This window comes from Pseudophryne corroboree, chromosome 2 (assembly GCF_028390025.1).
Source record: "Pseudophryne corroboree isolate aPseCor3 chromosome 2, aPseCor3.hap2, whole genome shotgun sequence".
In the NCBI taxonomy this organism is placed as follows: Eukaryota; Metazoa; Chordata; class Amphibia; order Anura; family Myobatrachidae; genus Pseudophryne; species Pseudophryne corroboree.
Genome location: NC_086445.1, coordinates 3,479,150 through 3,492,025, shown reverse-complemented (window position 1 = coordinate 3,492,025; position 12,876 = coordinate 3,479,150). Strand labels below are relative to the sequence as shown.

The 12,876-nt window shown below is 46.5% G+C and overlaps 1 protein-coding gene across 1 annotated transcript in view; it reads right to left on the bottom strand.

Annotated features, from left to right (window-relative positions):
• LOC135051255 (transient receptor potential cation channel subfamily M member 2-like) overlaps positions 1 to 3,446 on the bottom strand; it is a 195,941-nt gene extending 192,495 nt beyond the window's left edge. Inside the window, exon 1 of the mRNA XM_063957338.1 lies at positions 3,117 to 3,446. Within this exon, the coding sequence (XP_063813408.1) occupies positions 3,117 to 3,446 (330 nt within the window). The remainder of the gene's footprint in view (positions 1 to 3,116) is intronic.
• Positions 3,447 to 12,876: the final 9,430 nt, after the last annotated feature.

Sequence of the window (12,876 nt, the reverse complement as noted above, 5' to 3'; positions counted from 1 at the left end):
GAGCGGTCAATGAGGAGGAGACATCACAAAAGTGGTCAGGGAGAAGGAGACAGCACAAGAGCGGTCAATGAGGAGGGTACATAACAAGAGCAGTCAGTGAAGAGGAGACATCACAAAAGCAGTCAGTAAAAAAGAGACTTCACAAAACTGGTCAGTGATTAAGAGACATCTCAAGAGTGGTCAATGAGAAGGAGACATCACAAAAGTGGTCAGTGAGAAAGAGACAGCACAGAAGTTTTCAGTGACAAAGAGACAGAACAAGAGCGGTCAGTAAAAAAGAGACATCACCAGAGTGGTCAGTGAGGAGGAGACATCACAGGAGTTGTCAGTAAAAAAGAGACAGCACAGGAGTGATCAGTGAAAAAGAGACAGCACAAGAGTGTACAGTTAGGAAAAGACATCACAAGAGTGGTCAGTTAGGAGGAGACAGCACAAGAGTGGTCATTGAAAAAGAGACAGCACAAGAGTGGGCAGTGATGAGGAGACAGCACAAGAGTGGTCAATAAGGAGGAGACAGCACAAGAGTGGTCATTGAAAAAGAGACAGCACAAGAGTGGCTAGTGAAGAGGAGACATAACAAGAGCAGTCAATGGGTTAGAGACAGCACAAGAGCAGACAATGGGGAAGAGACAGCACGAGAGCAGTCAATGAGGAGGAGACAGCCTAAGATTGGTCATTGAGAATGAGACAGCACAAGAGTGTGCAGTGAGGAAGAGACATCAGAGGAGTGGTCAGTGAGGAGGAAACAACACAAGAGTGGTCAATAAGGAGGAGACAGCACAAGAGTGGTCATTGAAAAAGAGACAGCACAAGAGTGGGCAGTGATGAGGAGACAGCACAAGAGTGGTCATTGTGAAAGAGTGGGCAGTGAGGAAGAGACATCACAGGAGTGGTCAGTGATGAGGAAACAGCACAAGAGTGGCTAGTGAAGAGGAGACATAACAAGAGCAGTCAATGGGTTAGAGACAGCACAAGAGCAGACAATGGGGGAGAGACAGCACGAGAGCAGTCAATGAGGAGGAGACAGCCCAAGATTGGTCATTGAGAATGAGACAGCACAAGAGTGTGCAGTGAGGAAGAGACATCAGAGGAGTGGTCAGTGAGGAGGAAACAACACAAGAGTGGTCAATAAGGAGGAGACAGCACAAGAGTGGTCATTGAGAAAGAGACAACACTAGAGTGTGCAGTGAGGAAGAGACATCACAGGAGTGGTCTGTGAAGAGGAGACATAACAAAAGTGGTCAATGGGGAAGAGACAGTACGAGAGTGGTCAATGAGGAGGAGACATCACAAGAGTGGTCAGTGAAAAGGAGACAGCACAAAAGTGGTCAGTGAGGAAGAGACAGTACATGGGTGGTCAATGAGGACGAGACACCACAAAAGTGGTCAGTGAGAAAGTGACAGCACAGGAGTGATCAGTGAGAAAGAGACAGAACAAGAGTGGGCAGTGAGAAAGAGGCAGAACAGGAGTGGTCAGTGAGATTGGGGACAGGTCAATGAGGAAAAGACATCCCAAGAGTGGTCACAGAGAATGAGACAGCAAAAGAGTGGTCAGTGAGGAGGAGACATCACAACAGCGGTCAATGAGAAGGAGACATCACAAGAGTGGTCAGTGAAAAGTTGACAGCACAAGAGTGTTCATTGAGAAAGAGACAGCAGAAGAGTGGTCAGTGAGAATGAGACAGTAGAAGAGTGATCAGTGAGAAGGAGACAGTAGAAGAGTGGTCAGTGAGGAGACAGCAGAAGATTGGTCAGTGTGGAGGAGACATCACAACAGCGGTCAATGAGAAGAAGACATCACAAGAGTGGTCACTGAAAAGAAGACAGCACAAAAGTGGTCAGTGCGGAAGAGACAGTACATGAGTGGTCAATGAGGAGGAGACACCACCAAAGTGGTCAGTGAGAAAGAGGCAGAACAGGAGTGATCAGTGAGATTGGGGACAGGTCAATGAGGAAAAGACATCCCAAGAGTTGTTACTGAGAATGAGTCAGCAGAAGAGTGGTCAGTGAGGAGGAGGAGACATCACAACAGCGGTCAATGAGAAGGAGACATCACAAGAGTGGTCAGTGAAAAGGTGACAGCACAAGAGTGTTCAGTGAGAAAGAGACAGCAGAAGAGTGGTCAGTGAGAAAGAGACAGCAGAAGAGTGGTCAGTGAGGAGGAGACAGCAGAAGAGTGCTCAGTGAGGAGGAGACAGTAGAAGAGTGGTCAGTGAGGAGGAGACAGCAGAAGAGTGGTCGGTGAGGAGGAGACAGCAGAAGAGTGGTCAGTGAGGAGGAGACAGCAGAAGAGTGATCTGTGAGGAGGAGACAGCAGAAGAGTGGTCAGTGAGGAGGAGACAGCAGAAGAGTGATCTGTGAGGAGACAGCAGAAGAGTGGTCAGTGAGGAACAGACAGCAAAAGAGTGATCATTGAGGAGGAGACAGCAGAAGAGTGGTCAGTGAGGAGGAGACAGCAGAAGAAGATGTCAGGATGTGACATGACAGTAGATGAGGAGCTGTAGAGAAATCATAGATGAGGAGAGAAAAGAGACTAAAAGTGGCTAAAAATAAAACAATAATAAACTAAAAAGATGGAAAGGAAGAGAAACAGAAATCACAGAGAAAATTAGAGTTTGCTGCAGATGTTTATATCCCAATACTAATCTTTGGTTGTTCTGTGATTATATTGCAATATATTGTGACAGAGGAAATAAGATATGAGAGTATGTTTGTGCTGTGTCTGATAGTGGTGACGTGTGTGGTTACTGAGTTCAGTCTTAGCGAGCTATGAAACAGCCCCAGCTGCTGACTCTCTGTACAGATGGGGTATTCCTACTGCAAGTAGATTTGTATAAAAATATATTTGTTGATAAACATCGGAACATTGACCATCACCATCAGAACATTGTGACCATCACAACTTCACATTTTCCGGGTGCCTGCTCCTCTCTGTTTTGTAAAATTTCTCCAGCGGCTGCTAACGTCTGCTGCAGCACTGTGGGGATACTACTGAGCTGTCTGATCACCAGGAGGGGGGAGGAGGACCGGGAAGGAGACCTGTGGTCCCTCTGAGAGTGGCAACTGCAGGAAGTTTCTCTTTCTGCAGCCACAAGGTGGACTGTCTGACAGCTTGCATCTGATGGGACCATGTCAGGGAAAGCCCAGCCTGGTGTGGTCACATCTGATGCGACCATGTCAGATAAAGCCCAGTCTGGTGTGGTCTCATCTGATGCGACCATGTCAGGGAAAGCCCAGCCTGGTGTGGTCTGATCTGATGGGACCATGTCAAGGAAAGCCCAACCTGGAGTGGTCTCATCTGATGGGACCATGTCAAGGAAAGCCCAGCCTGGTGTAGTCTCATTTGATGGGACCATGTCATGGAAAGCCCAGCCTGGTGTGGTCTCATCTGATGGGACCATGTCAGTGAAAGCCCAGCCTGGTGTGGTCTCATCTGATGTGACCATGTCAGGGAAAGCCCAGCCTGTTGTGGTCACATCTGATGCGACCATGTCAGTGAAAGCCCAGCCTGGTGTGGTCTCATCTGATGGGACCATGTCAGGGAAAGCCCAGCCTGTTGTGGTCACATCTGATGCGACCATGTCAGGGAAAGCCCAGCCTGGTGTGGTCACATCTGATGCGACCATGTCATGGAAAGCCCAGTCTAGAGTGGTCACATCTGATGTGAGCATGTCAGGGAAAGCCCAGCCTGGTATGGTCTCATCTGATGGGACCATGTCAGAGAAAGCCCAGACTGGTGTGGTCGCTTCTGATGCAACCATGTCAGGGAAAGCCCACACTGGTGTGGTTGCATCTAATGGAACCATGTCAGGGAAAGCCCAGCCTGTTGTGGTCTCATTTGATGCGACCATGTCAGGGAAAGCCCAGCCTGGTGTGGTCTCATCTGATGCGACCATGTCAGGGAAAGCCAAACCTGGTGTGTTCTCATCTTATGGGACAATGTCAGGGAAAGCTCAGCCTGGTGTGATCTCATCTGATGGGACCATGTCAGTAAAAGCCCAGTCTGGTGTGCTCTCATCTGATGCGAACATGTCAGGAAAAGCCCAGCCTGGTGTGGTCAGATCTGATGTGACCATGTTAGGTAAAGCCCAGCCTGGTGTGGTCTCATCTGATGGAACCATATCAGATAAAGCCCAGCCTGGTGTGGTCACATCTGATGGGACCATGTCAGATAAAGCCCAGCCTGGTGTGGTCACATCTGATGGGACCATGTTAGGTAAAGCCCAGCCTGGTGTGGTCTCATCTGATGGGACCATGTCAGGGAAAGCCCAGCCTGGTGTGGTCTCATCTGATAAGACCATGTCAACTAAAGCCCAGCCTGGTGTGGTCTCATCTGATGTGAGCCTGTAAGGGAAAGCCCAGCCTGGTGTGGTCTCATCTGATTCGACCATATCAGGGAAAGCCCAGCCTGGTGTGGTCTCACCTGATGCGACCATGGTAGGTAAAGCCCAGCCTGGTGTGGTCACATCTGATGTGACCATGTCAGGGATACCCCAGCCTGGTGTGGTCTCATCTGATGTGACCATGTCAGGGAAAGCCCAGCCTGGTGTGCTCTCATCTGATGCGACCATGTCAGGGAAAGCCCAGCCTGGTGTGGTCTCATCTGATGCGACCATGTCAGGGAAAGCCAAGCCTGGTGTGTTCTCATCTTATGGGACCATGTCAGGGAAAGCTCAGCCTGGTGTGATCTCATCTGATGGGACCATGTCAGTAAAAGCCCAGTCTTGTGTGCTCTCATCTGATGTGAACATGTCAGGAAAAGCCCAGCCTGGTGTGGTCACATCTGATGTGACCATGGTAGGTAAAGCCCAGCCTGGTGTGGTCTCATCTGATGGAACCATATCAGATAAAGCCCAGCCTGGTGTGGTCTCATCTGATGGGACCATGTCAGACAAAGCCCAGCCTGGTGTGGTCACATCTGATGGGACCATGTTAGGTAAAGCCCAGCCTGGTGTGGTCACATCTGTTGGGACCATGTCAGGGAAAGCCCAGCCTGGTGTGGTCTCATCTGATGGGACCATATCAACTAAAGCCCAGCCTGGTGTGGTCTCATCTGATGTGAGCCTGTAAGGGAAAGCCCAGCCTCGTGTGGTCTCACCTGATTCGACCATATCAGGGAAAGCCCAGCATGATGCGACCATGTCAGGGAAAGCCCAGCCTGGTGTGGTCTCACCTGATGCGACCATGTCAGAGAAAGCCCAGCCTGGTGTGGTCACATCTGATGTGACCATGTCAGGGAAAGCCCAGCCTGGTGTGGTCTCATCTGATGTGACCATGTCAGGGAAATCCCAGCCTGGTGTGCTCTCATCTGATGTGACCATGACAGGGAAAGCCCAGCCTGGTGTGGTCTCACCTGATGCAACCATGTTAGAGAAAGCCCAGCCCGGTGTGGTCTCATCTGATGTGACCATGTCAGGCAAATGGATAAATTCCTCTAAATTTGGGGAAATTCCCCCATCTGACATCACTCACTCTCAGAGTACGAATCAACGGGACGGCCGACATGACCAAGATAAAAATTGACAACTTACCAGTTACCAGATTGTAATGTTGTTTTATTCCCAAGATTAATATATATATATATATATATATATATATATATATATATGTCATTCTTTTATTATTGTGAGAGCCCCTCTTTGTGGTTCCAGGAACCATTTGTAGTTTTGCACCATATAGTCCATTGTAAATCCGGCAGTGGAGGATTTCTGTGCTGGCCCCTTCCCTTGATAGGATCAGTATGATATCACGGCTGTCGGGTTCCCAACAGTAAGGATCCCAACAGCTGGAATACCGTCAGTGAATGCAGCATTTCCCCCCGCGGGCTCCCTGCACTCACTACACTTCAGGCCTGGTGGTCGCATTAGGACCTTAGGAGTGGGAATTTCTGACCCGCCGGTATTTCACCGGATGTCAGGATTCCGAAGTCGGTCTCCTGACAGCCAGGATCCCGGCAACCGATAAACTGACTGCCTCCCACCTTGATGCCCTGGTCTACTCTGCTGTTCCTGCATACTGACAGGCAGATCAGAGCCCGGAGCCGGCCCCTGTGGTCATTCTCTGTATCTGATAGACCACCGGCTGATCACAGGCAATATAGACAGTTATTATAGAAAATAAATAAAATAAAACTTCCCTCCATTCAGGGGTGGGTGATCAGTGAGCGGCTTCTCTGTGACCCGATCAGCTGATCTGTGTAGTCAGCTGAGATGCCGGCCGGGACTTTCACCGCACCGCACCGCACAGATCAGCTGACCGGGTCACAGAGCAGTAGCCCCCCGATCACCCACCCCTGGGTGCAGGTAAGTTTTATTTCATTATTGTCTATTACAAATGAGAGAGGGGCAGGAGAGGGGGCTGGGAGCTGGGCATAGGGGGAGATCCAGGTTCCCGGGGAGCAGAGCCGGCCTTAGGCATAGGCAAACTAGGCAAATGCCTAGGGCATTTGGTATGCTTAGTGGCACCAGCAGCTTCTGCTGATTAAAATGATATGCAGCATGCCTATATTCTGTATGTGACTGCGGCCGTATCTGCATACGAAATGCTACGCTGCAGTGTATTCCTGGAAATCACTGTAATGTAGCATTTCATATGCATATACAGCCGCAGTCACACACAAAATATAGGCATGTTGCATATCATTTTAATCAGCAGAAGCTGCTTGTGCTTCCTAGCCACATAGTATTGCAAATATTATGATGCATGTTCATAAACAAAAGGCGCCCGACGTTAGCAGAGCTGCCAGCTGACTCATGCCAGGCATCTCCTGCAGAAATAGCGGTGGTGCTAGGGGGCACCAGACAAAATCTTGCCTATGGCATCATATTGGTTAGGGCCAGCTCTGCCGGGGAGACAGGAGCACACTGGAGGGGTAACAGGGGCATGTGCAGCATCTTCTCAGGGAATTCTGTGCAAAAAATACCCGAGAAGTGTGGGGAGGGGATTTGCAGGGACAGATCTTTGTATTATACATTCATGTGATGTGTGCAAGCTTTGCATTGCGTATGTAATCATGATTATTGCATCACAACCGCATCTGAGATGTGTATTGTGAAACACATGGCCCAACATACAATATTATTTTCACCTTGTTACATAATATAAGGATGAGGTGGGCATCAACTTACTCCACTATGATATAAAATAAGGAACACACAGAGCTTGTTCCTCTTCATACATATTCTTATGAGAGGGAAGTGGTATGTTACACAAGTTGTGTGTTATGGAAGTTGTGTCCTCCAGCAGTTGTGTATCCTGGAAGTTGTGTATTATGTTTGTGATACACCGCTTTGGCATCTGGTGCTTTTTCTAGGGAATGCTGTATGGGAAACCTTAAACTATATATATATATATATATATATCTAGATAGTACACTCACACACATATAACATATTTATGTATGTATGTCAATTCATACATACATACATACATACATGCAGAGCTGGAGAAGGAAGCCCTCTCCTGACCGAGTGCCTGCAGCTGTAAACGTCTGTGCAGACATGTGTGCCTACCGCTCCCGCTGCTCCCGTCCCAAGTGACTGCCGCCGCTGCCACCGCTGCTGAGTAACAGCCACTCCCTAGTGACTGCCGCCCTCCCGCCACCGCTAAGTTCCTGCAGCTCCGTCATCTGCTGTGTTTGCCAAGAGTGTGGAGACACACGCAGTGAGGAGTCTCTCTATGGAATCGCATGCAGCTGCTACAATCCTGCTGCTCACCTGCCACTGCCCCAAAAAACAAAGGCCTCTGCATTTCGACTCATAAACTCCCCCTCTGTGCGCCACTGTATGAAGTGATATCAATATTTAGTTTGATGTTTGTTCACAGTTATATCTCACATTTGCTTGAGTTCGGCATTTTGGTGACTTCTTCCTTTTCTTCCCATCAGCAATGCCAGGACAGCATGGGGGCTGCGAAATGTTCCTCATGGGAATTTCAACTTTGTCATCTTGGTCCTGACATCTGTCATTACTCATCCTATTCCTCATGATATACGAGACTATGGACACCTGGTCCTATGGAACTTCTCATCCTGGGAGACACAACACAAGACAGAGATTAGAAGACTGACCATATATCATGAGGACACCTCTCTCCCTCCCACTGTGCAGTAAGACGACCTCAGGGAACCCCACATACACTCTTATAGGGGGAGCCAGAACATCACTCACATAGCCATCGCACCGAGTAACAAGAGGTCCTCGGGGCACCTACCCAACACACACTGTAATAGGAGGAATCTGTCACACATCAGGATCTTAGGGACACATGAACTAAGCCTTGTAGAGTGATAAAGCAGAGAGAGATAAAGTACCAGCCAATTAGCTCCTGTCATTTTTCAAACACAACCTATAAAATGGCAGTTAGGAGCTGATTGGCTGGTACGTTATTTCTCTCCACTTTCTTACTCTCCAAGGCTGAGTACACCTCCCATGTAATCCCTATTATCATGCCTGACAGTGATGTCTCCCTCCCTTGGCTGTCTGCAACATGCCTGAGCACTGCATTATCAGCTGTAAACAAGCAGTCTGGCTACATGGGTGTGGTCATATTGGATTCTGCCATGTGATCCCTCACATGACCAGCTCAGCCTATGGTCTCTGACAGCACTCTATTTAAACCAGCTCTGGTGTTCAGCCCATTGTCAGAGCATCGTGTCTCCTTCCTGAGGACAGTGCTTGTCTCCAGGCTTCAGTGGCTTCCTGCTCTGTCCCTGTTACAGCTCCTGTGATCTCCTTGTACTCAGCACCATCTATTATCAGTGATTTGTGGTTTCCAGTCTCTGCAGGTACCATCAGTTACACACAATACGGCTGGTTGGTGATAAGATGCGGTCATGTGACCACCGCTAGGGATCCCGGCTGTCACCATGCTGACACTAGGAACCCATTCAATCAAAATACCAGCAGACAGAATGCTGAGCCACAGGAACTATTCCCACTCATGGGTGTCCACAACACCCACAAAGACTCTGACTACATTTGTACAGTAACTACAGTACAGTGCCACACAGCATATACTCAAGTATTTTTCAATGTATGGGAAGTAAAGCACATCGTAGCTGTTTTATGTAAGGTAACTTGTATTTTAGAGGCTTTAACTTACTAACGCCTCTGATTAGAGTACATTATACGCTTCTCTCTGATTTAAGGCTTCTCTCATTCCCACACCACTCGCCCTGGTGATTAGCTGTGGGTTGATGTGTGAGTACTTCTCTTCCCTGACTGCCCCTTCTGTTTCTGACCACCTGAGACATCTCTTCTCTTCCTTTGAGGTCCACTCTATCCATGTTTTTCATCCAATGTATCTTCTTGTAACAGTCATCTACTGTCTCCCTGGTCCCACCTCTCACTACCCAGACAACTTTGCCACCTGGCTGCCCCAATTTCCCCTGATAACAAGGGACTAACATCCCACTTGGTAGCTCCATGGATGCTTCTGATACAAACCCCTCATACAGGTCACAAATATCCTCTTCTTTGTCTCACCATCATCTTCTCTCCCTTAGCCTCTCCCTCCCTCCCTCCCTCCCCATCTCTCTCTTCAATGGTTGTTCTCACCATGTGAAACCATGACTCTCTGTCTCTTTACCTGGCTTTATCAAGCTCCTCTCTTGACACTCACCTCTCTCCAATCTCTAACTTATCTTTCCTCATAAATCTGTCTCATTTTGTAACAGCTATCGCCCCTCTGCTTTTGACGACACTCTGCTCTCATCACCTCACACCACCACCTGCTCCCGGAACCCTATTCCCTCTCATATCTTTGCTCTTTCTCCTTGGATGCCTGCTATCATAATTCCTATCATTTTATCTCTGTACCCTCAGACACACCTGTTCCACCCATTCTTGAGAATTACCATGAGACCATGACTTTCTCCTCACATGTACTACCAAGCTCCTATCTCTGACTCATCTCATGTCTCTCTTCTCACTCTCTTCTTCTTCCTATTCAATCTGGTTCTTGTCCCCTCCACTCTACAGAAATCGCCCTTACTAAAGTCACCAATGACTTCTCAATGACAAAGCCAATAGTCACTTCTCTATGCTTATCCTTCTCGATCTGACTGCTGCCTTTGATGCTGTCTCTCAGGATCCAGTATCTGATCCCAAAATATGCTGCTGTACAAATTGTGTCTTGTAACCATGTATATTCTGTATGGAAATGACATTTGTAAAACTGTGTGGAGCCCAGCAGGGAAACCTGTGCTCGCGTCCTGTGTCTAGAAGGGATTAGCATCTAGAAGGGCACCAAGAGAGACACAGTGACAATCTGCCAGCAGTCCTGGTACAGATGTAGCCACACTCATCATGGCTACATCTAGGTACCATGTATACTCCCGGCACAGCTGGGCATCTTTTGTCACCTCATATATACTTTCAGTGGGGGGCGGGCGTGACTAAGATGCATGCACATGGCGAGCTGCACAAGTGGTCACGACAAACGAGCCGCATTTTTCACCTAGATGTAGCCACATTATCTATGATTCAGGGAAAGGGGTTACCTTAACATCATCAAGGCAACTACAGAAAAAACGTGAAAAATTAGAGCGAAAGGATTTACTAAAACCAAGAAACAAGAAGGTGGAGAAGAACCTTGTGGCTCTGTTCATCACACAATAGGGTTGTGAGGAAAGACGCATCAGGAGGACCTCAGCCAGGCTTTGGCACATCTTGAAAATGGATCCGGTGCTAGGTGATAGCCTCCCAGATTGACCAGAAATCATCTTTAGAAAATCCATAAACCTGAAGGAAATACTGGCTCCAAGCTACTTAAAAGTCACAAATAACAAATCACAATCAATGCGGAAACGTGTAGGCACATGTCAGTATGGCCACTGAAATGTCTGTTGGTTCATGAATCCAAATAGAAGAACCTTCCACAATTTTGATAATTCAAAAGAATTTCAAATGAAACATTTTATAATATATGGGGAAGACAAAAAGACCGCTCAAACTATGTTTACAGGAACACCTACGCAACATTAAGAATAAAGGGCCTAATTCAGACCCGATCGCTCGCTAGCGTTTTTTTGCAGTGCTGTGATCAGGTCAGAACTGCGCATGCGTATGCACCACAATGCGCTGGCGAATTGCACGGGTACAAAGCGGATCATTGCTGTGCGATGGGTTTTACGAAGAATCCATTCGCACAGCGGGTTGCAAGGAGATTGACAGGAAGAAGGCGTTTGTGGGAGGCAACTGACCGTTTTCTGGGAGTGGTTGGAAAAACGCAGGCGTGTCCAAGCGTTTGCAGGGCAGGTGTATGATGTAAATTCCAGGCCCGGACAGGCTGTACAATATTTTTTGTACCGCCTGGCTGCACAGGCGTTCACACACTTGCACAGCTAAAATACACTCCCCTGTAGGCGGCAACTATCTGATCGCAGAGCTGCAAAAAATTGCTAGCGAGCGATGAGGTCTGAATTAGGCCCAATGTCACTAGCCACCCACTCTCCAGACATTTTTCCCTGCACCATGGATCAGAAGTGGACTCACTTACATTCAAAGCCAATGAACATGAACAATTAAGCCCTAGAAGGGGTGATCTGATCAAATTACTTTCACAAAGGGAGATGTCCTGGATCTTTACTCTGAACACTCTAGCTCCACATGGCCATAATGAGGGATCTGAGGTAACTTCTTTCCTATGACCTACCTCACAAATATATCATTTTTATGTGTTTTAAATGGTATCGCTTTGTCAACTCATTTGGGTTTTTTTTTTTAAAAAAACATAGATTTTTATTATATATTTTTTTATGTGTTTTATGAAATTTGATAATGTACTATACTATCTTGAAACCCGTAAACATCTGACCAGTATACCTCAAATCTCTACCTTCTCCTCAAACAATGTATTCATTTCTGCATATACAACACAAAATATACTCGGCGCCTGATCCTTCTTTCGTTAGCAGACGTAAATCTGGGGCTGGGCTGCAGCTTCCTAATAAGGGCTTATTGCAGAAACCCCTTTAGCAAGCAAAATCACAAAAAATTAAAACCGAGGTTTTAATAGGAAGCGCTGTCCAGTCACATCAAATTAAACATATGTATATTTATTATTTAAAAAAGAAGCATATATGGCCATATATTTACACATAAATAAGCAAAAATTATGATATAATCAATGATATAATAATCAATATTAAAATAGCATAAAAAGTCTGATTAGTTAATCAATTAGTAAGGGCATGCAATCTTGTTATAATCATTCATTAGTATTTATCATGTTAGTCCATTTGGTAATTGGATCCAATCTTATTCCATTGTTAGTTGTGCAAAAAATCACTGGTAAGTTTAACTCCTACCTCCCGTATATAGCAATTTTCGGGGGCTGTTTGCAAATTGGAGACCAATGTTCGGATTATTGTAAAATGGATCCAATAGGACTTACAAGCCGGGGGAGCGCTCCCTCTCTCTCTTTCCAGCCGTGTGGCTTATTTATGTGTAAATATATGGCCATATATGCTTCTTTTTTAAATAATAAATATACATATGTTTAATTTGATGTGACTGGACAGCGCTTCCTATTAAAACCTCGATTTTATTTTTTTGTGATTTCTGCATATAAACTTTCTGAACTTACTGTATGTTTTATATAAGAAGGGCCAGTCTTCAGCATTTACCATGTAAGTGGTGTGGGCTTTAAACCAGGTTTTTAGAGCTCTAATCAAGTTTAACAATATGAATATGTTTTATATGTTTCTTCACTGTAAGGGCAATACAAATATGGAATACACTACCAGAGAAGGATGTAATGGCGGACTCAGTCAATGCGTTTAAAAAGGGGTTAGATAAATTTCTAATGGAAAAAGATATCTGAGGATATTTCCTTTAACCAGAATAGATAGGGAATGTAATATAATTCAGGTTG